Here is a 24,520-nt window from a genome sequence, read left to right on the forward strand (position 1 = left end):
TCTTGGTTCTGTAGATAACTACAACCGCATCCCACTCCCCACCCCCACAACCCAACTCAGCGCTCAGCGTCCCTTCCAGAGGGGGAAAGGATCTGGAGGGCAGATTTCTTCCCCCTCCGCTAAGCCTGCCCCTTTCCTTCCCAGCCAGAGGCACACAACAACTGCAGCCTCTCCTTCCCCAGGTGCCCTGGAGAATTCTGTCTTAATTAACCACGAGAGCTAAAGCACCGAGGATGTTTGGAAATGGAGCACGCGCCCGCTTTTTGTCTGCTTCCCTTCCTGCGGTCCCCACAATGGCACCGAAATTTAAAACCAAAAACCCAAACCCAACGAACAAGAGATCTCACCTACACATGCCGCGGACAAAGTCTGGCAGAGGACCCAGACCCAGTCGGGCAGCCGCCGCCGGGGAGCAGCCGTCCGCTGGGAGGATGGGGACCTGCCGCGCCGTGGGAGGGGCGCCGGGCGCCGGGGCGGGGCGCCGGGCGCCGGGGGAGGAGCGGCGGGGCGGGGCGGGGCCCGGGCGGTCACGTGGGCAGGGAGCCTATACCGTCGCCCTTCGGAGACCGACTGGTTAGTGACCTTAGCGCTTTCGGGAGTCTGGCTTCCTACCGACATGGCCGTTTGGGGCGAGTGCAGGAGCTGCTTAGCGCCGGGCCTGCTGAAACACCAACTGGCCATCGTCACCGGAGGGGCCACGGGTATCGGAAAGGCCATCGCCACGGAGCTGCTGCACCTGGGTACGCGAGCGGGCCCTCTGGGTCAGGCTACTTAAGATCAAGAGGTCGGCAGAGACACACACTGGCCTAAGGGGGTTCGGGAGCCAGGAGACGTGGACTGGCCAAGCCAACAGGCTGTACCTGTAGGCGACGTTGAAACCGCGGCGGGGGGAGGGAAGAGTCTCTCTAAGAAATGCTGCAGAAGCGTTGAAGTTCACAAACCACTATTTGTGAACTAAAGGGAAGAGTTAGAATCACAGATAACGTGGTCGAGGTAGGGAACAAGGAGACCTGTGGAAACGTGCTGTGGAATTCTTTATAGATGTGTTTAGAATGAACCCGTGCTATGGATTACCGAATGAGGAAACGCGGGGAGACTTTTCATATTTTTCTCTTTATCACTGGATTATTTAATGATAATGTCATTGCCATTAATGTTTTTGTTTTTATTAACTTACTTTTCTCCTCATGATGGGTTGGACTTACCTGCTTCTTTGCATTACTGCTGAACATTTTAATTTCACCTTGTTGGATGCTGGTTATTTTTATATTCATTTAAATATTCTTGAGCTTTGGGGCGCCTGGGTGGCTCAGTGGGTTAAGCTGCTGCCTAAGGCTCAGGTCATGATCTCAGGATCCTGGGTTCGAGTCCTGCATCAGGCTCTCTGCTGGGCAGAAGTTTGCTTCCCTCTCTCTCTCTGCCTCTCTGCCTACTTGTGATCTCTGTTTGTCAAATAAATAAATAAAATCTTTATGAATAAATAAATATTCTTGAGCTTTTGTTCTGTGTTAACTGCATCCCAGAAGTTATTTCTGTTCTTAGATTCTTTGGAAACAGTTTGATACTTTAAGAGAGACTTGTTATATGTTAAGTATTGACCTGAATAGCCTCTAATCTAGTTAATCTAGAGTAATTTTGCTTCACCACTCAGGCCATACCCTTCTGAGTATCTTACCCATTGGCTTTTCAAATGAGGTTTTGCCTGTTTGAAACACTATTTGCGGGGCGCCTGGGTGGTTCAGTGGGTTGAAGCCTCTGCCTTTGGCTCAGGTCATGATCCCACTGTCCTGGGATTGAGCCCCGCATCTGGCTCTCTGCTCAGCGGGAAGCCTGCTTCTCCCTCTCTCTCTGCCTGACTCTCTGCCTACTTGTGATCTGTCTGTCAAATAAATTTTAAAAATCTAAAAAAAAAAAAAGAAAGAAAAGAAAAGATAAAAGAAACACTATCTCCAGTGCCTTCTTGGCCTACCTTGACTCCCAACTTTATCTCGTCCTGGAATCTGAATGGTTCCTCTTCCTCCCCCCTGGGCTGTACCTGGGAAACGCTCTTCAGGCATCGAGCTGGAATGATCATAGGGCTCACATTGTTTGTTTCCACTCTCTGAGATAGATCTCTGTGCCTTGCTACCCCATGTCCTGTGACTGAAAGCCGTTCTGCATTATACTTTGCCCAGTTTTTTTTTGTTCCATTGGTCTGGAGGGAAAACTCCATTATTGATGTTCGATCTTAACCAGAGGCAGAAGTCCTGATTCACCATTTTTTTTTAAAAGACTTTATTTATTTATTTGACAGATCACAAGTAGGCAGAGAGGCAGGCGGATAGAGAGAGGGGGAAGCAGGCTCCTTGCCGAGCAGAGAGCCCAGTGAGGGCCTCGATCCCAGGACCCTGGGATCATGACCTGAGCCGAAGGCAGAGGCTTTAACCCACTGAGCCACCCAGGCACCCCCTGATTCACCATTCTTTAATGGGTACACGTGAAAGAACTTCTGAACTTTTTTTTTTTCTTAATTTAGACAACCAGTGAAAGCATATTTACCAATGAAAGCATATTTACTATTTCTTGACTGTTGTCTTTTCAGGGTGTAATGTGGTCATTGCATCTCGTAACTTTGATAGATTAAAATCTGTTGCAACAGAACTCAAGGCCAGCCTGCCCTCCAACAACCAGGCTCAGGTTACTCCCATAAAATGCAACATCCGCAAGGAAGAGGAGGTAATGCAAATATGTCTATATCCTTTATTCATTCATTCATTTTATTTACAGTAGTGGTTCCTAAAACTAGTGCTTCAGATGTTCCTGTGGTAGGGGTCTTAGATGAGGTTAACTAGAAGCAGAGGCTGTAAAAGAGATTTTTTTTTTCCTTTGGACACAGAGAGATCACAAGGAGGCAGAGGGAAAGGGGAAGCAGGCTCCCTGCCGAGCAGAGAGCCCTATGCGGGACTCGATCCCAGGACCCTGAGATCATGACCTGAACCTAAGGCAGAGGCTTAACCCACTGAGCCACCCAGGCACCCTGTAAAAGAGATTCTTTCGCTAATGATATACTGAGTATTACCGCCTGGGGGAGGAGAGGAAAGAAACAATCTTTAAGGAAGCTAAGCAAGGATGTGGTCTCAGCAAGAATACTTTTTGTGCCTTTTGCCCTTTAAGTCATTTCTTTATTTTTTTTTAAGATCTTATTTTTTTTTTTTAACGATTTTATTTATTCACTTGACAGACAGAGATCACAAGTAGGCAGAGAGGCAGGCAGAGAGAGAAAGGAGGAAGCAGGCTCCCGGCTGAGCAGAGAGCCCGATGCGGGGCTCGATCCCAGGATTCTGGGATCATGACCTGAGCTGAAGGCAGTGGCTTTAACCCACTGAGCCACCCAGGTGCCCCTAAGATCTTATTTTTAAGTGATCAGTCATTTGTGCACCCAACGTGGGGCTCAAACTCACAACCCCAAGATCAAGAGTCACATGCTGTACCAACTGAGCCAGACAGGCTCCCCTTTTAAGTAATTTTTTGGTGTTAATTTTAACTGGATTTCGGCTACCTGTACTGATACCATTTACTGCGATAGACTTCAAGTTCTTCTCCCAGAGTAAGCTGTCAGTCCAACTAGCAAGTGAAGTTGTTCACCGGTTTACTTTTGACATTTTTCTTTAGGTGGAGAATTTGGTCAAATCTACCTTAGATGTTTACGGTAAGATCAATTTTTTGGTAAACAATGGAGGAGGCCAGTTCACGTCTCCTGCAGAAAACATCAGTGCAAAGGGATGGCATGCTGTGATTGAGACCAATCTGACGGGCACCTTCTACATGTGCAAAGCAGGTGAGTATGACCAATAACCCAAAAAAGCAAGGTGTCTGTATTTAAAGATCATAGAGAATCTTTTTTTTCTTTAAAGATTTTATTTATATGTCAGAGAGAGAGAGAGAGCACGCGCGCACATAAGCAGGGGGAGTGGAAATGGAGAAGCAGGCTACCCCTGAGCAGGGAGCCCGAGATCAGACTCCATCCTGGGACCCTGAGATCATGACCTAAGCCGAAGGCAGAGGGTTAACCCACTGAGCCACCTAGGTGCCTCTAGATCATAGAGAATCTTCCAAGAGAATTGTTGGGGGCTCAGAAACTCCATGTCTGCAGTACTGACTGCCCTGATTTGCTTGCATACGACACAGAGATGTAAATTGCTGCTTTTCTGGATAGTAATTTGGCAATATTTGTAAAATATGGGTATAGTTTGATCTTATAATTTTATTTCTAGGAGTTTATCATGAGAAAATTATTAAGAATCTGTACAAAGATATAGTACGAAGTTGTTCCTGAAATTTAAAAAAAAAACAAAACCCTCTCACACTTAGTTTTAAAGAAATGAATCTGTTTAATCTCTTGTAACTGGTCAGATCTTCAGGGAGAATGCCAGAGTCCACATCCTTTCTGACTAACAACTAATTAGCATGCATGTAGATCTTTGGATTGAAAGTCATATTTCACAGGTGATGATATTCAACTCCTGACATTGAGTAATTCAAGGGTTTAGTTAAAAACAATCGAAGACATTTTCGTGATGAAAACCACAGACCAGGTAGAATTCCAACCCAGAGGGTCTTCATCCTAATATGGATTAGGCTTTATATTCTTAACATCTCTAAGTCCAAATCTTGCAGACATTTGCAGCTTTCAACTTCATCGAACTAGTAGTATAAAGCTTTACATTCGTTGTGGCTGGCTGTTTCATGGGAACCTCTGATTTCTAGCCCCTTGGTGGGAAGCACATGTAACAAGCTGGACTTGTGATTGGCATCTGAGACTACCTCACATTTCTTAAAGAAATATTCCCATGGCAGCTCTGGAAGTGTCAGGGGAAAAACACAAAGATGATTTCAGAGTTCTTTTTTGTAAGACTTTATTTATTTATTTATTTATTTGACAGAGAAAGACACACAGAGAGAGGGAACACAAGCAGGGGGAATGGGAGAGGGAGAAGCACACTTCCCACTGAGCAGGGAGCCTGATGTGGAGCTGGATCTCAGGACCCTGGGATCATGACCTGAGCCAAAGGCAGACGCTTAATGACGAGCCACCCAGGTGCTCCTGATTTCAGAGTTCTAACATAGAGTACTCTTTCAGCAAAAGCAGAAAGTCTGTGTAGGGTAATTGAAATAAATTTATATCTCTTTATTTTTACATAGTTTTTATTTTTATTTTTTTTAGATATTTGATACATAGTTATTTTCATTTCCAAACTTTTCGGGCTATTCATGACCTCTTTCTTTCTTTCTTCTTTTGTTTTAAAGATTTTATTTTTTTGACAGAGAGCAAGAGAGCACAAGCAGGGGAAGCACAAGCAGAGGGAGGTTTTTTTTTTAAAGATTTTATTATCTTTTATTTTTATTTTATTTATATTTATTTTTTATATTTTATTTTATATATTTATATAGATCTATAATGTATATTTATATTTATTTTATTATATTTATTTTATTATCCTTTATTTTATTTATATTTATCATCTTTTTTTTTTTTAAGATTTTATTTTTTTGACAGAGAGCAAGAGAGCACAAGCAGGGGGAGCACAAGCAGAGGGAGAAGCAGGCTCCCCACTGAGCAGGGAGCCTGATGCGGAGCTTGTTCCTAAGACCCTGGGATCATAACCTGAGTTGAAGGGAAATGCTTAACTGACTGAGCCATGATGGCACTCCGATGCCTGCTATTTTGAATGGTTCTTTTCCCAATTATTTTCAGCTGGATTATTGTTGGTTTATGGAAGAACTACTTTTTCTAGTTCATCTTGTAGCTTTATCTGGTAATTTGTAGTTTATCTAACAGTGTTTGAAATTAGCATTTCAGGTGTTTTAGCTACACAGTCATGTTGTCTAAAAATAAATAATGTATTTCATTGAATGAAAGATACTGTCAATGTATCTTTGGTGAAATGCACCATCATTTTATACACTACTAAGAAAGTAGAAACAGCGTTATTTGTATCCTACGAAGCCACCAAGTGTAAAACATATCCCAGTTTCAACAACTTCAAAATAATATGAAAGAATTGTCTTAGATTCCAAAAATACCATATTTTATGTCTTCTTTTCTGGGGGCTTTACCTCCTTTTTCTGTCATCTAATATGAATTGGGAAGAACTCAACTGGAAAGCCTTAAGTAATGATGGGAAACCATTTTTATTTTTGTCTAAGCTCTTAATAGGAATGGGTCTTTCCTTGTTCTCTGGCCTTTACATTCTAAAAATTAGATTCCTATTGAAGTGAGTCTTGAGGGTACACATCTGATGTTGTCTTGATTTGTATGAATAGAGTTGATGGCTAAATATCAAATGGGCCTTCAAAAAAGGATAAAATACTTAAAGAATGAGGGACACCTGGTGGCTTCATCAGTTGAGGATCTGACTCTTGATTTCAGCTCAGGTCATGAGCTCTCACAAGATTGAGTCCTGTGTAGGGTTCTTCGCTGGTTGTAGAACCTGCTTAAGATTCTCTCTTCTCCCTCCACCTTACCCCCCAACCCCACTCCCACTCTCTCCCCCTAAAAAAAAACACCAAAATTGAAAAGAAAATACCTAAAGAATTAACAAAAACAGGATAAGACTTGTATCTAAAAACGACAAAACATTGCTGACAGAAATGAAGGATCAGAATAAATGGAAAAACATTCAGTATTTATGAATTGGAAGACTTGATACGGTTAAGGTTGTAGTTCTTCCCAAATTGGTATGTAGGTTCAACGCAGTCCCTATTACTTTTGCAGAAAATGACAAGCAGATCCTAAAATACATGTGGAAGTGCAAAGGACTCAGAGTAGCCAAAACAGTTTTGCAAACCAGGAAAGTTGAAGGACTTATACTTCTTGATTTCAAGACAATGTGCTACTGGCATAAGGACAGATGAATAGATATTTTGGACAAATTTGAAAGTCTAGAAATAAACCCTTATAGTTGTGATCAATCCCTTATATTTTCGATTTTTGCCAAGGGGGGCAAGGCATTTCTATGGGGAAATGATTGTCTTTCAGCAGATGGTCCGGGACATCACACGTAAGAAGACCCTTCCCTCATACCATAAGTAAAAGTTAACCAAAAGTACAAAATGGACCATAGACCTAAATGCAATTGGTAAAATTGTGTAACTTTTGGAAACTAATAAAGCACAAAATCTTTATGACCTTGACTTAGGCAGAGTCCTGACATACACCATCTAGAATACCATGTATAAATAAAAAAAAATTGATAAACTTGGCTTAAATATGTTTGCACTTAAAAAGACAACATTAAGAAAATGAAAAGATAAGCCAGACTGAGGGAAATCACATATCTGATAAAGGACTTGTATCCAGAACATAAAAAGAGCTCTTATAATTCAGTATTAAGAAAACAAACCAATTAAAAAATGAGCAAAATATTTGAATAGATATTTTACCAAAGAAAATAAATGAATGGCTAATAAGTACATCAGAAGATTGTCAGCACCATTAGTCATTCGGGACATCAGGTGAAAACTTCAGTGAAATATCACTTCATACCCACTAGAATGGTTATAATAAAAAAAATTAGGCAATAATAGCATGGAGAAACTGCAACCCTCGTGCATATCTGGTAGAAATGGAAAATAGCGTAAAATAGTGGAGACACCGTTTAAGTAACTGCCAAACACCGAAAATAGTTTGGCAGTTACTTAAAAAGTTAAACATACAGTTGCCATATGACCCAGCCGTTCCATTCCCAAGCATCTACCCAAGAGAAATAAGAACATATGTCCACCCAACAGTTTGTATTCTTCATGACGCACCAGTGGAAACAATTCAAATGTTCATCCTCTGGTGAGTAGACAAATGAAATAAGGCCTGTCTATTCACTGGAATACGATTCTGCAATAACAATTAACTACTGATACACGTTACCCTGTGGATGAACCTTACAGATAATATTCTAAGTAAAAGAAGCCAGACACAAAAGACCACCTATGGTGTGATTTCATTTATGTGAAATGTCCAGAAAAGACAAATTTCTATAAATGGAAAGTAGATGAGGGTTTGCGTGGGGTTGGCTTGGCTGCAGATGGGCACAAAGCAATGTTTTTGGGGGTGATGGAATGTTCTAAAACTGGATTGTCATGGTGGTTGCATGACTGTATGTTTATCAAAAATCATTAAATTGTACACATAAAGTGGATGACTTTCATGATATTAAAATTATATTCAGTCAGGCTTTTAAAAAAAGGAACTGTAAATTTAAAAAAATTTTAAGATTTTATTTATTTATTTGGCAGGGAGAGAGATCACAAGTAGGCAGAGAGGCAGGCAGAGAGAGAGAGGGTAGTAGGTTCCCTGCTGAGCAGAGAGCCTGCTGCAGGGCTGAGCCAAAGGCAGAGGCTTAACCCACTGAACCACCCAGGTACCCTGAAATTAAAAATTTTTAAATAGCAAGCAAGATGGTGGGACAGTGAGTAAGAAGAGAGTCAGGACGCTATTTCATATGATTGTCATTGGCTGTTTCCTGCAGTTTACAACTCCTGGATGAAAGAGCACGGAGGATCTATTGTCAATATTATTATCCTTACTAGAAACGGATTTCCAGGATTTGTGTAAGCATACTTAATATATATATATACATATTTTTTTTCCTATGTCTTTGGGTTTTGTCCTCTGAATGGGGGGAGTGGGGTGGAGAAAATTTCATAAGTCACAATCCTGAATCCTGTAATGAGTTTCAATCTCAATACTTAACATTGCCCTTTATTTGAACTTCAAAAATGTACTTGCAGAACATTCCTGTGCATATTAGGCTTGCCAGATTTACCAAGAAAGTAGAAACAGGAGGCCCCATTAAATTTTATATTATCTATCCCAAATATTGCTTGGGGCATATTTATGCTAATATATTTTGTTGTTTCTCTGAAATTCAAATTTAACTGTTTGTCCTCTATATTATCCAGTGACTCTAATCCAGATGTCGCTAAACTGGTCATCAATGTCTGAAGAGATTTTTTCTGTTAACATGTGGGAATGAAATATATTTAGATAATTTAGATTTGAATACTGTGAATATAGATCTTCAATTTTAGACAGAACTGCTAAATTGTTACTCTGTAATGGAGTTTGGCAAGTTTGACTCTTACTCTGATTTTGGTAAATTTTTATGTTGGAAATAGATTAAAAAAAAAAAAAGTCAATCAGTGAACTAACTTAGCCTCCTGGCTCAGTAGAGTCTTAATAATCTAAAAGGGCGTCCACATAGGACTAAGAGAAAAAGAGTGTGCCAGGAAGCTATTTGAAAACCACACATTTCAGGCGCCTGGGTGGCTCAGTGGGTTAAGCCGCAGCCGTCGGCTCAGGTCATGATCTCAGGGTCCTGGGATTGAGCCCCACATCGGCGCTCTATTTTCTATTACATCTTTGCAGGGGAGTTTAGTCTGAGCTGTTGATCTTTTTTAAATTTAAAAAAATTTTTTTTTTATTTTTTAAAGATCTTATTTATTTATTTGTCAGAGATCACAAGTAGGCAGAGAGGCAGGCAGAGAGAGAGGAGAAAGCAGGCTCCCCGCTGAGCAGAGAGCCTGATGTGGAGCTCGATCAGGACCCTGAGACCATGACCTGAGCCGAAGGCAGAGACTTTAACCCACTGAGCCACCCAGCTGCCCCTTTATTTTAACTAATAAATAATTGTGAGGGCAAAAGATAGGTCAAAAAGCAACTCATGTCTCCCATGGACAGTTTGTAACTCAAATGCCCATCAGTGGGTGAATGACTAAACACACTCTGGTATATCTGCATAACAGACTACTAGTTGGAAATAAGAGGTAATGAACTATTAACTCCTGCAACAACATGGATGAACCTCAAAATAATTATTCCTTTTTTAAAAATTATGTTGTCTTAATCACCATACAGTACATCATTAGTTTTTGTTATAGTGTTCCATGTTTTCATATAACATTTACTGTTTTTGTACAATACCCAGTGCTCATTGTAATACATGCCCTCCTTAATGCCCATCACTGGGCTAACCCATCCCCCGGCTCCCCTACCCTCTAAAACCCTTAGTTTGTTTCCTGGAGTCCGTAGTCTCTCACGGGTTGCCTACCCCTCTGAGATCCCCCCTTTCATTTTTTCCTTCCTTCTCCTAATGTCCTCCATGCTATTCCTTATGTTCCACAAATAAGTGAAACCATATGGTAATTGTCTTCCTCTGTTTGACTTATTTCACTCAGCATAATTTCCTCCAGTTCCATCCATGTCAATGCAAATGGTGGGTATTCATCTTTTCTGATGGCTGAGTAATATTCCATTGTATGTATGTATAAATAATCTTCTTTATCCATTCGTCTGTTGAAGGTCATCTTGGTTTCTTCTACAGTTTGGCTATTGTGATAATTGCTGCCATGAACATTGGGGTGCATGTGGCCCTTCTTTCACCACGTCTGTATCTTTGGGGATAGATTCCCAGTAGTGCAGTTGTTGGGTCATAGGATGGCTCTATTTTTAACTTTTTAGGAACCTCCACACTGTTTTCCCAAGTGGCTGCACCAACTTTCATTTCCTTTCTCCACATCCTCTCCAACATTTGTTATTTCTTGCCTTGTCAATTTTTGCCATTCTAACTGGTATAAGGTATATTTCAATGTGGTTTTGATTTGAATTTCCCTGATGGCTAATGACGTTGAGCATTTTTTCCTGTGTCTGTTAGCCATTCATTTGTCTTTGGAGAAGTGTCCGTTCATGTCTTCTGCCCATTTTTTGACTTGATTATTTGTTTTTTGGGTGTTGAGTTTGAGAAGTTCTTCATAGATCTAGGATACCAGCCCTTTCTTTATCTGTAGTGTTATCTGTGAATATCTTCTCCCATTCCATGGGTTGCTTCTTTGTTTAGTTGAATGTTTCCTTTGCTGTGCAGAAATTTTGATCTCGATGAAGTCCCAAAAGTTCATTTTTCATTTTCGCTTTTGTTTCCCTTGCCTTTGGAGACGTGTCTCGAAAGAAGTAGCTGTGGCTGATGTCGAAGAGGTGACTGCTTGTGTTCTCTTCTAGGATTTTGAGAGATTTCTGCCTCACATTGAGGTCTTTCATCCATTTAGAGTTTATCTTTGTGTATGGTGTAAGAGAATGGTCACGTTTCATTCTTCTGTATATAGCTGTCCAATTTTCTCAACACCATTTATTGAAGAGACTGTGTTTTTTCCGTTGGATATTTTCTCCTTCTTTGTTGAAGATTATTTGACCATAGAGTTGCGGGTCCATATCTGGGCTCTCTGTTCTGTTGCATTGATCTATGTGTCTGTTTTTGTGCCCGTACCATGCTGTCTGGGTGATCACACCTTTGTAATATAGCTTGAAGTCAGGCAACATGATGCCCCCAGCACTTTTTTTTTTTTTCTTTTTCAACATTTCCCCGGTGGTTCAGGGTCTTTTTTGGTTCCATACAAATTTTAGGATTGTTTGTTCCAGGACTTGGAAAAATGCCCTTGGTGTTTTGATCAGGATGGCTTTGAAAGTATAGATTGCTCTGGGCAGCATAGACATTTTAACAATGTTTACTCTTCCAGTCCATGAGTATGGAATGTTTTTCCATCTTTTTGTGTCTTCGATTCCTTTCGTGAGTGTTCTGTAGTTCCTCGAGTATAGATCCTTCACCTCTTTGGTTAGGTTTATTCCAAGGTATCTTATGGTTTTTGGTGCTATTGTAAATGGAATTAATTCCCTAATTCTCTCTCTTCGGTCTCATTGTTGGTGTATAGAAATGCAACAGATTTCTGTGCATTGATTTTGTATCCTGCCACATTACTGAATTGCTGTATGAGTTCTAGTAATTTGGGAGTGGAGTCTTTGGGTTTTCCACATAAAGTGTATCATGTCATCTGCAAAGAGAGGGAATTTGATTTCTTCTTTGCCGATTTGAATACCTTTCATTCCTTTTGTTTTCTAATTGCTGTTGCTAGGACTTCTGGTACTATGTTTAACAATAGTGGCGAGAGTGGGCATCCTCGTCACGTTCATGATCTAAAGGGGAAGGCTGTCAGCTTTTCTCCATGAAGAATGATTTTTGCTGTGGGCTTTTCATAGATGGTTTTTATGAAATTGAGGAATCTTCCTTCTGTCTCTACACTCTAAAGAGTCTTATTCAGGAAAGGATTTGCTGTACTTTGTCAAATACTTTTTCTACATCAATTGAGAGGACTATATGGTTCTTATCTCTTCTCTTATTAATGTGTTCTATCACACTGATTTGCAAACGTTGAACCACCTTGGATCCCAGGGATAAATCCCACCTGGTTATGATGGATAACCCTTTTAATGTACCGTTGGATCCTAATGGGTAGGATCTTGTTGAGAATTTTGGCATCTATATTCATCAGGAATATTGTCCTGTAATTCTCCTTTTAATAGGGTCTTTGCCTGGTTTTGGGATCAAGGTAATGCTGGCCCGACAGAATGAGTTTGGAAGTTTTCCTTCTGTTTGTATTTTTTGAAAGAGCTTCAGGAGAATAGGTATATTTCTTCTTTGAATGTGTAGAATATGGTAGAATCCTCCAGGGACTCCATGAGGCCCTGGACTCTTGTTTTTTCGGAGTGTTTTGATCACTGCTTCAATGTCATTACTGATTATTGGGTCTATTCAGGTTGTCATTTTCTCCCGATTACAGTCTTGGTATTTTATAGGTTTCCAGGAAGACATCCATTTCTTCCAGGTTCCTTAATTTATTGGCATATAGTCATTGATAATAATTTTTAATAATTGTTTCTGTTTCCTTGGCGTTAGTTGTGATCTCTCCCCTTTCATTCATGGTTTTATTAATTTGGGTCCTTTCTCTTTTCTTTTGGATAAGTCTGGCCAGTGGTTTACCAGTCTTATTAATTCTTTCAAGGAACCAGCTTCTAGTTTCGTTGATCTGCTCTACTATATTTCTGGTTTCTGATTCATTGATGTTTGCTCTAATCTTAATTACTTCTCTTCTCGTGCACAGCTTAGGCTTTATTTGTTGTTCCTTTTCCAGTTCCTGAAGGTGTAAAGTTAATTTGTGTATATGGGACTTTTCTATTTTTTTGAGTGAGGCTTGGATGGCTATATATTCCCCCCTTAGGATCACCTTTGCAGTATCCCATAGGTTTTGTACCGATGTGTTTTCATTCTCATTGGTTTCCATGAATTGTTTATGTTCTTCTTTGATTTCCTGGTTGATGTAAACATTCTTTTTTTTTTTTTTTTTTAAAGATTTTATTTATTTATTTGACAAAGACCAGAAGTGGGCAGAGAGGCAGGCAGGGAGAGAGAGAGAGGGAAGCAGGCTCCTGCGAGCAGAGAGCCCGAGGTGGGGCTCGATCCCAGGGCCCTGAGATCACAACCTGAGCCGAAGGCAGAGGCTTTAACCCACTGAGTCACCCAGGCGCCCCTGATGTAAACATTCTTAAGCAGGATGATCTTTAGCTTCCAAGTGCTTAAATTTCTTCCAAATTTTTTCTTATGTTTGACTTCCAGTTGCAAAGCATTATGGTCTGAGAATATGCAGGGAATAATCTCAATCTTTGGTATTGGTTGATACCTGATTTGTGTCCCAGTACGTAGTTAATTCTGGAGAGAGTTCTATGTGTGTTTGAGAAGAATAAGTATTCTGATATTAAGATGAAGTGTCCAGTAGTATATCTATGAGGTCCATCTGGTCCAGTGTGACATTCAAAGCTCTTCTTTCTTTGTTGATTTTCTGCTTAGATGATCTATTGCCGAGAGTGGAGTGTTGAGGTCTCTTATGTAGTGGCTGCTCCCATGTTGGGGGCATAAATATTTACAATTGTTAGATCTTCTTGTTGACTGATGCTTTAAGAATGATATAGTGTCCTTCTGTATCTCTAACTACAGTCTTTAGCTTAAAATCTGATTTTTCTTATAGGGGAATTGCTACCCCAGCTTTCTTTTGAAGTCTGTGGTATGAAAAATGGTTCTCTATCCCTTCACCTTCAGTCTGGAAACACCTTTAGGTTCAAAATGAGTCTCTTGTAGAGAGCATAGGTATGGGTCATGTCTTTTTATCCAGTCTGCAACCCTGTGCCATTTCATGGGAACGTATAGGCCATTCATGTTAAGAGTGATTATTGGAAGATACGATTTTATTGTCATGTTGCCTGTGAAGCTTTTTTCTCTAGATTGCCGCTCTAAATTCCTGTTCTATATCACTGTTGGGTTTTTTCTCCTTTTATAGAACCCCCCCCTTAATATTTCTTATAGGGCTGGCTTTGTAGTCATATATTCTTTCAGTTTCTTGGATGCTCATTTTCTCTCCATCTTTGTCTGTCCATCCAATCTGAATGACAGCCTTGCTGTATAAAATATCCTTGCATTCATGTTCTTCTCATTTAGTACCCTTAATATGTCTTGCCTTTTTGGCTTGCCAGGTCTCTGTGGACAGGTCTGACATTATTCTGATGTTCCGCTCTCTGTACATAAGAAATCTCTTCCCCCTTGCCACTTTCAAGATTGTTTCCTTGGATCTAGGATTTGCAAACTGTACTATTGTATGCTGGGGCATTGGACTCTTCTCATTGATCTTGGGTCCTCTCTGCCTTTTGGACGTGAATGCTTATTTCCTTCCTCAGATTAGGGAAGTTCTCAGATGCAATTTGCTCAAAGATATCTTCTAGATCTCTCTCTCTCTCGCTCCCTCGTTTGCTCTCCACCCCCTCAGAGATCCCAATAATTCTGATATTGGAATGTTTCATTGAATCGCTGATCTCTCTCAGTTTGATTCCATAGCCTTTAACTTGTTTTTCCCATCCTGCCTCAGTTTCCTTCGTTTCTATCATGTTATCCTCTAACTCACTAATTCAATCTTCTTGTTTACCCCGGCAGTCAAACTATCCAGTTTAGACTGCATTTCATTCATAGCATTTTTAAGTTTGGCCTGATTCAATTTCATTTTTGCCCTTAGCGATTCTATATTGTTGTTAATATTTTTCTCAAGTCTAGAGTTCACCTTGTAATTGTTACTCTGAAGTTTATTTCTGACATCTTGGTTATATCCCTATCTATTAGTTCTGTGGCAGAGGCCATATTCTCTGATTCTTTCCTTTGTTGGGGGTTCCTTCTCTTAGTCATTCTGTTGAAGGGTGGTTGAGGGAATGTACAGAGTACAAGTTATTGGCCACAACCCAAGCAAGATGCACCTGCTTTCTAAGGAACTTAGGGTTGTCCACTTCTTGTTCTTCCAGCCTGTCTTCTTGGGGCGGGGCCTGCCACACTGTTACTGGGGCAACCCTGTTTGGGCAGAGTTGCCCTGCCCCCCTGTTGGGGGAGGGAGATGGGCTCAGTGAAAGCTGGTTTGGGGGAAGAGGGGCTTTGGTTCTCTGGTGGCTTTATGCGTCTCTTCTGAGAGTCAGAACAGAAGTGACCATATCCAAACCTTTGTCCCAGAACAATGAGATTGCAGTCTGCTCTTCACTGAGCTCTCCAGGCAACACTGTCTTTCTGTCTGTGCTGCTAAAAACTGCAGCGTCCTGCATCGCAGGCTGCACAGCAGCACTCCCAGCCCTCGCTCCCAGGGGGCGGGGCTCTCTGCTCTTTGTGCTTCTAAAACCGCAAGCTGTGCTCCAGTTCACACATGTACCCCTGTAGCTCCAGGTTTCAGTCTGGTAGGGTGCCCTAAAGTCCTTTCCCTGCGGCTACCAGTCTGTGAGTCTGTGCCCGGTCCCAGTGTGGGAGGCTTTTGCCTTCCTGGTTCAAGATTATGGAGGTTTCTTCCCCCATCCGTTTATCTTCAGGTATCTGCCTGCAGAATCACGACTTCCCACTTCATACCTCGAGACCATCCACTGCAGATACGCTGTTTGTAGAGATCCAGATATATCTTCTTATATCTGAGGCTGTTTTCTTGGATGTTCAGAATGATCTGGTAGATAGCCAGCTCAATTCAGGAGACCGGTTGAAATAGGGTTCCCTACTCCACCATCTTTTAAAAAATTATTCTGATTTAAAGAGGCCTGCTGAAAAAGAGTGTATACTGTATGGTATTATGTATTCATAATTATTCTGATTTAAAGAGACCTGCTGAAAAAGAGTGTATACTCTATGGTATTATGTATTTAAGTTGTAGAAACATTGAAAAAATTGGTTGGTGCTATATTCATGGAGAGTCATGCATCCTTCTGCTTCCTATTTATAAATTAGAGGAGGACAGTGAGGCATTGTGACAACCTTCAAGACAGTTTATCACTCACAATCTGTTCCAGTACAGATTATAAGAGATTTTAAATCCTATCTCATACAGAAACAAGGCCTTCATACTTTAGAAAACTGGTCACTGAAAGAAGAGCTGCGAGACCTGTCATGGAAATGGTAACATATAATCTCAGTCAACTCATGGTTCAAAAAAAATGTCTGTCCCTCTGGGGTTTTCCTTTAGAAGAAGAGTGACTAGGGCAGCACTTAATGTGACATAGTCATCTCCGAAGCGGAATTGTCCAGTATCTGTTTTGCTCCAATGGGAACCACCTTCTCTTCCTGGAAAGGGAATCTTCACAAACCCCCACGGCCCATTCAGGCATCTCACCCACCTGGACCTCCCAGGAATGCGCACAAGAATCAAGTCTTTCAGAACACGGGACTGGATAAACTATAAGTCGCTCTGGATTTGAATGAACTCTCTGCTTTTTTCTTCACAGTTGTCAAAGTTTTTTCTGGGTTTTGGTGTTTGTTGTTGTTGTTTATCCTCAGAGAGAAGCAGATTAGGATGTGCTGTTTTGGGATCCAGAGTAACTTCTTTCAGTCCTTGTATCACTTTTAGGAGATCTGAATACCATGGAGGAAGACTGCATCCTTCTCTCCTTAACTGGAAAGGATGGAGAGCATGGGCCTCAGGCTCCCCTGTTGCAGATGCCCTTGACATCCATCAGCAGTTTCACTTCTGACGTCACACCGTTTTCTGTCACCTTCTCTGGTAGATCGTTGAGTATGGAAATGATATCTCAACGTGTTGTTATGTTTGTGTTAAGTTTCTACTGAATGTCCTTCTCTTCATCTGTGAAGCTTGAGCAAACTGTGTAGGGGAGGAAAAAGAATTTTCCCTCTACCCTTCTGAGTTCTTAGTAAGGACCCCTGCAATAAGAGACAAATTAACAAGAAAAAAAACTTTATTCATATCTATAAATCATGTATGCGGGAGATACCCACGGAGAAATGAGTAGCTTCCAAGAGTGACTTAGAGCTCAGACTGAACCACTATCTCAGTAAAGACAGGAGAGGAAAGATGGAGGCCTCGTAGAGGAGAGTCAATGGTTTTTACGAAAGATGTGTGGGCCCCTTAGAAAAATAGGTGGGAGGTATGGTAGCTTGTGACAGAGTGTGTCTGGGTGTGATGTCAACTTCTCGTCTTTATACAACTGTGATCACAGGCAGTCTTCCCTGGGTGATGAAACCCTTGGGGAGGGGATTTATGGTAATCGAGCTCCTTTGGGTGGAACCCAGTCTATATTTAGGCAGATAAGGGGAGTTCAGAGAAAGCTTCTCCCTGCATTTGCTATTTTTCAAGTGCCTACAGCTCAAAATAATATATCAAAGCTGTGTATTTTGGGTGGCAAGTCCTGAGTTCCTACTGTCATATTTTGGAGTGGCATATTCTGTTGCCCTGTATCTGACTCTTGCTCATGTATAACAAACTGGTTCAGATGCTGAAATTCAGTAACTTCTGTCTCTGGTTTTCCACCTGTCTCTCAGTTCTAGTGGCTGTCTCTCTTGCGCAGTTACACCAGCTTCTGAACGTCTGCCACTTGCTTCTTCTTCAGGGGGTCAACATAACTGCTGAGGCTTTTCCTATGATGAGAGGCAGGACCTCATGTGGTGGCCCTGGTGATCAGGGCACTGAGTGCAAGGGGACAAACACCCCTAGGTCCCCCTCACAGAAAAGACCCAGGGCTTGATTGCATTTCTACATAAGCATGTTTATTCCTGCCCCTGCCTCTTACTTCTGGTGTTGTAGAGAAGCCTGGAAATTTCCATTATCCTTCCAGCTGAGTGTTGCTTTTGGGCCGCTCTTAGCATGGGGGCGGGGGTAGGCAGGTCAAGGGAACATGTCCTGTAGATAGACACAGGACTGCTGGATGCAGTAGCAACGGACGTTGTGGCCATTCCTGATGGTGATGGGATCGCTTGGGTAATTCTGACAAAGTGGTTGTCTTCTGCCTGGAGTCCCACTACGGTTACTGTGGCCAACACTGGGACAGAGATGGGTTTTCTCCAAAGAGGTTGGGCTCTGTAGGTCCTTTCTAGTGAGAAGTGGATATGCCCCCAGATTTGACATACTTGGTCAAAGGATATTTTAAGGTCAGAGGACCTTATAATTAGAAATTCCAAGCCCCAGTGTACCTTGTGTATCAGACAACATATCCATGCAGACCTAACTATTTTGAACTTTCTATCTGAAAATATATTAAAATTTACTAAATTTGGGTGTGTTTAGAAAGTCTACTGATACTATTTTTAGCCCAATATATGAATTTCTTATGCCTTGTCATCTAAAATTGGTTTAAAAGATAACCACACTTGTGACTCCCAAAATAACCAATCTGTTATTTTTTCTACATAGTAAAAGATCTTCAAAATATTTCTCTTATGGTCATGGAGTTTTTGAAGGATCTTGTGTGGGCTGGTCACACTCAACTGACTATCAGATACCCGTGTTTTGGCTTTACTGTTAAAGGACCCAGTTCTTTCCCACTATTCAGACTAAGACTCCAAAAAAACAGCTCAACAAGAACATATCTGTGGGGATCTGACAGGCCACTGACATACCTGTCGCTTGAGTTAACGAGAGAAACATTCAGTGGAAGCTGATTGGAATTGTTATGCTTTGTCTTTTAAAGGCATTCTGGAGCCGCTAGAGCAGGGGTTTACAACCTCACCAAGTCCTTGGCTGTGGAATGGGCTAGCAGTGGAGTAAGGATCAACTGTGTTGCCCCTGTAGGTAAACGTTCCATACGAACGCTGTTGACTAATTGTGCTTTTCTGATTCACTTTGTGTTGTCGATGGAGGTATTTGTTCATATGCATGCATACTAGGAAACACAGGCTTTTAAAAATAGGTAAAATTGGAGAGACTTAGGCTTCGATTTACCAATAGACTGTCAAGCAGGTGAAAGGAAGCCAGTGATTCTCAGTCTTGACAGTGTCTTAGAATTATCTAGGAAACATTTAGAAAATATTGAAAGGTAAGCTTGATTCCCTGCTATGGAGTTGAGGTGTTGGTATTTTTAAAAGCCACCTAGGAAATTCAAACGCACAATGAAGATTGAGAACCTCTGCTTTAGAGAACGAATATTTGTCAGATTATGTTGTTATTTCTTGGTGTATCATTAATGCTTCTTTAGGAGAGAGAGAAAAAACTAAGGTGTAATTCAAGTTGAAGACTGATTTGAAGTCAAGAGAAAATGTCTCGGGAACATACTTGAAAACTAGTAAGAGCCAAATCAAAGAATTCCCAAACAATTGAAATTTTATTTATTTATATTGGATTCAATATTTTATCTGTGGTTTTACCATAATGAAAACCCATGAAACCATTGTATTTTCCATGTCTCACATAACCACAGCCCAGGCTTCTGTTACAAGTCAGAGAAGCCTGGTAGAAAACAGAATAGACTCCTCTATCTGCCTTTCACACTTAAGTGCCTCTGTGATCTATTTATTGAATTGTGATTTTAGAGAACACATCTTTTCAGGAAAAATACAGGGCTTTGCTGGTTATTCAGGGAGAAGAGTTCACAAAATGAACATTCATATAATCCACTTGTAATCGTGGTTAACTGTACTTCCTTGATGATATTGAGAAAAATTAATATTAGAAATGTTGACTTTTCTATTAAGCCAGTGTTTTGGTGTTGGTTGATGACTGCCTTGATGTCTTTGTGATTTTAAAATTTAGTGTTATGTACTTCATTTTGTTCTTTTTTTATTCTTAAACATAGGGAGTCATTTATTCCCCGACTGCTGTTGAAAACTATGGTCCGTTGGGAAAAAACTTATTTGAAGGGTTCTTTAAGAGAATCCCAGCTAAGCGAATTGGAGTTCCTGAGGAGGTAATGTATATTTCTAACATTGATTCCAATTGCTTTCTTTTATACTTTGTAATACGGTGACATCTGGTGTCCTTTTTACACAATCTGATAGATGATAGAGGCTGACAGAGATGAGTGGTCCTATTACCACCAGCCCATTTCCTCTACACTTTCTGGCTCTGTGCCTTACACACTCACAGCTCTCTTTATCCAGAACTGAATGCAGTGTGAATGAAGAACAGCCTGGTTTTATGTCATTGCACTTTTCAGCTATGTTATTTTATCACATGGCCTTTGTTGGTATTCGGGACCCTAAGCCAAGTCAGGTGAAGTTCCGTACTTCACCTCCAGAACTATGTGAAGTTCCATACTTGGTTTCTGGAAGGTGACCAGATTTAAGTATATAGAAATCAGTAGCTTTCTTAAAGGCCAGCAGTATCAGTCTTAAAATACAATGGAAAAAGGATATTGTTTCTATAATAATAATAAAAATGGAACTACATGGTATAAACTTAGCTCTAAACAACAAGAAATTTATTCCTAAAGAACAGGAAGAAAGAATAAATAGAAGCATGTCATAATCCTCGATGGAGAGAATCAATTTTATTAAAATCATGGTTCCCTTTTTTTTGATGACAGAGGGTAGCTACACTTCTGCTGAGCGTAGCATAACATAGAGTTGTGAGATACTATGTTATATGCTTGAAACTAATATAATGCCGAGTGTCAACTGTACTTTAATAAAAAAGAATAATAAATAATAAGGTGCCTGGGTGGCTCAGTTGGTTGAGCGACTGCCTTCGGCTCAGGTCATGATCCCGGACTTCCAGGATCGAGTCCCGCATCGGACTCCCAGCTCTTTGGGGAGTCTGCTTCTCCCTCTGATCTTCTCCTCTCTCCTGCTCTCTCTCACTCTTTCTCTCTCAAATAAATAAATAAAATTTTAAAAAATAGTAATAATGAATAATAAAAATAAATAATATCACGTTTCCCTAAACTAATGCATACATTTAATATAGTTTTGGAATTAAACACACTGATTCTAAAGTTCATCTAGAGAAATATTAATGCAAAAGCAGCCAAAAAGTGTTTTGAAAAAGAATAATGCGGGGGATTTGACCTTCCCAATATCAAAACGTATTATAAATATCATATTTATTTAGGGTATCTGGTGCTGACACTGGAACAGAATAAATTTAGTGGAACAGAATGTCCTCCTTTATCAGTCCCATGTGTGTATAAGGACTTTAATAGGATAAAAGTAGCATTTCAAGTCTGCGAGGAAAGGATTGACCATTTAGCATACGTCTTATGGCAATTGGCTGTTTAATTAGAAAGAAATTAGGCCTCTTATCTCATATCACATACAAAATAATTTTCACATATATTGAAGTGCTAAATGTAAAAGCAAAACCGTTAAACTCTTCAAAGAAGAAGGTTTCTAATTTCTAACCTCGCTTTCATTGGCATTTTGATGTCTCTCATTCCAGAAATTTACTAGGCATACCCCCAAAGACCCATATTTACCAACCTTTTTACAGATTGGGATTCTACTGTATGTGTTTTTCTACAACTTGCCTATGGCTATACCATGATATGTTTAATTAGATTCTACTGTTGCATGTTTAGATTCCATTTATATTTCTGATATTGTGGTATTTCTGTAGTGAACATCCCTGAACACAGATGTGCACTCTTGTGTCAGGAGTAACTTTCTAGAATTCTTGAAGTAAAATAGTTTTGCATGTTAAGTTTTGGGAAGATACTGTTAAATCAGACATTTGATGGGCCATTTTAAGCAAGATGTTTGAATTTCTATTCTGAAAACTAAGAGGGGTTTTAAAAGATTTTAATCAAGGAGGTGATATGATTATATTTTTATTTTGGACAGAACACTCCCTTTGTTTATGTGAACTATATTATCTCTATTAACTGTATAGAAATCAAAATTGAGAAGTTTAATATTTATCAGTTCAGTTAAAATAATAGTAATAAAGATATTACGTGTCAATATTTTTAGTAAAAGTTGCTATCCTTTAAAAAGCAAAAGAAAATCCTTTTTTTTTTGCATTTGCTTTACACTTTTCTAACTCTCATTCATGTATGGCTTAACAAAATACAGCTGGATGCTCACATCTGTGTCTGCATTCCATATGTTGCTATATTTTGTTTTGTTTAAAGCATATGAAGAAATCCAATTTCATGTACATGTACAGATGGAAAAGGGAGGAGCATATTAATGGTCTTCTTAGATAATTGTGGATTTTCTTCTTTGATATTTGACAAGTGGCTGTTTCTTAAAGATGGGTTGCAATGTGGATTGACCTGAAACCATGTCCATGAATCTTTTGTACTCTGTTACATTAAAACCCACTAGTGTTTCTTGCACTTTGATTAGCTCTTTCACCCAAACATGGTTTTGTGACATAAGTTATTGTTCTTTTGGGAAAAACTGGTTCACAGAGTTATGGAGATCTTCTAGATGTTGACACATAATCCATTATACAGTATCAAAAGATCATATTTGTGAGGAGTCCAAGATGGTGAGAAGTAGGAGCCCTTCTCATTCTGAACACCTGCGAACTCGAGTAGAGATCTATGAAAAGACTTGCTAGATTCTACAAATAGAAAAGTGAACACTTTCTGCAGGAATGGCAAGACAGAAAAACTCAGCTCCGAAAAGAGAATAAGACTGACCACCAGGAACCTAATCAGTATGGATACAATAAGTAAGATGTCAGAGCTAGAGTTCAAAATAACGATTATACTAATTGGGCTTGAAAAAAGCATAGAAGACACGAGAGGATCCCTTTCTGGAGAAAAAAGGAGTCTAAAATCTAATAAGTCAAAAATAAAAAAGCGCTATTAATGACATGCAATAAAAAATGGAGGCTAAATTTTTTAGGTAGGATAAATGAGGCAGAAGAGAGAATTAGTGATACAGAAGACAAAATGATAGAGAATAAATAAGCTGTGAAAAAGAGAGATCTACAACTACTGGATCACTTGGGGGAGAATTTGAGAGATAAGTGATACCATAAAGGAAAACAATATGAGAATAGTTGGGATCTCAGAAGAAGAGGAAAGGGAGGAGGGTGCAGAAGGTATATTGGAGCAAATTATAGCTGAGAGCTTCCCAAATCTGGGAAAGGAAACACACATTCAAGTCCGGCAGACAAAGGGAAGCCCCCTCAAAATCATAGAAATAGATCAACACCTCAGTATATAACAGTGAATCTCGCACATCTCAGAGACAAAAAATGTCCTGAAAGCAGCCCCGGACAAGAGGTCCATAACCTACAAGGGTAGAAACATTAGATGAGCAGCAGACCTATCCACAGAGAACTGGCAGGCCAGAAAGGATTGGAATGATACATTTAGGGTGCTAAATGAGAAGAACATGCAGTCAAGAATATTTTTTCAACAAGGATGTCATTCAAAATAGAAGGAAAGATAAAAAGCTCCCAGGAAAAACAGAAACTAAAAGAATTTGTGATCACCAAACCAGCCCTGCAAGAAATATTAAAGGGGATCTTTTAAACGTCAAGAGAGCTTAAACGTGACATGGACCAGAAAGGAACAGAATCAATATATAGAAACAGTGACTTTACAGGTAATACAGTAGCACTAAATTGATATATTTCGATGGTTACTCTGTAAATGGGCTAAATGCCCCAATCAAAAGACACAGTGTATCAGATTGGATAAAAAAGCAAGACCCGTCGATATGCTATCAGCAGGAGAGTCATTTTATACCCAAAGACTCCTCCAGATTTAAAGTGAGGGCTGGAAAGTCATTCATTGTGCTAATGAACATCAAAAGAAAGCTGGGGTGGCAATCCTTATATCAGACAAAGTAGAGTTTAAACTGAAGACTGTAATAAAAGATGAGGAAGGATGCTATATTATAATTAAAGGGTCTATCCAACAAGAAGATCTAACAATTGTAAACATTTATGCCCCTACATGGGAGCAGCCAATTATATAAGCCAATTAATAACACAATCAAAGAAACACATCAATAATAATAGTAGGGGATAGCCCCCCCTCACTGTAATGGACAGATATCCAAGCAGAAGATAAACAAGGAAACAAGGCTATGAATGACACACTAAACCAGATGGACCTCACAGATCTATTCAAAACATTCCATCTTAAAGCAACAGAATATACATTCTTCCCAAGTGCTCATGGAACATTCCCCAGACTAGATCACATACTGGATCACAAATCAGGATTCAACGAGTACCGAAGATAGGGGTCATTCCATGCATATTTTCAGACCCAATGCTTTGAAAGTGGAACTTAATCACAAGGGGAAATTTGAAAAGAACTCAAAGACATGGAGGCTAAAGAGCATCCTACTAAAGAATGAATGGGTCAACCAGGAAATTGAAGAAGACTTTAAAAAATCATGGAAACAAATGAAAATGAAAACACAACTGTTCAAAATCTTTGGGATGTAGCAAAGGTAGTTCCAAGAGG

General features: G+C 40.0%; 1 protein-coding gene across 1 annotated transcript; it reads left to right on the top strand.

Annotated features, from left to right (window-relative positions):
- The first annotated feature begins 616 nt into the window (after window positions 1–616).
- On the top strand, window positions 617–20,521 carry PECR (peroxisomal trans-2-enoyl-CoA reductase). Its single transcript, XM_032850768.1, has 6 exons — window positions 617–740; window positions 2,582–2,715; window positions 3,652–3,817; window positions 8,505–8,586; window positions 18,845–18,941; window positions 19,946–20,521. The coding sequence occupies exons 1-6, from the start codon at window positions 617–619 to the stop codon at window positions 20,114–20,116; spliced, it is 774 nt and encodes a 257-aa protein (XP_032706659.1). The 3' UTR covers window positions 20,117–20,521.
- Window positions 20,522–24,520: the final 3,999 nt, after the last annotated feature.

This window comes from Lontra canadensis, unplaced genomic scaffold (assembly GCF_010015895.1).
Source record: "Lontra canadensis isolate GAN:19392208 unplaced genomic scaffold, GSC_riverotter_1.0 scaffold798, whole genome shotgun sequence".
NCBI lineage: Eukaryota > Metazoa > Chordata > Mammalia > Carnivora > Mustelidae > Lontra > Lontra canadensis.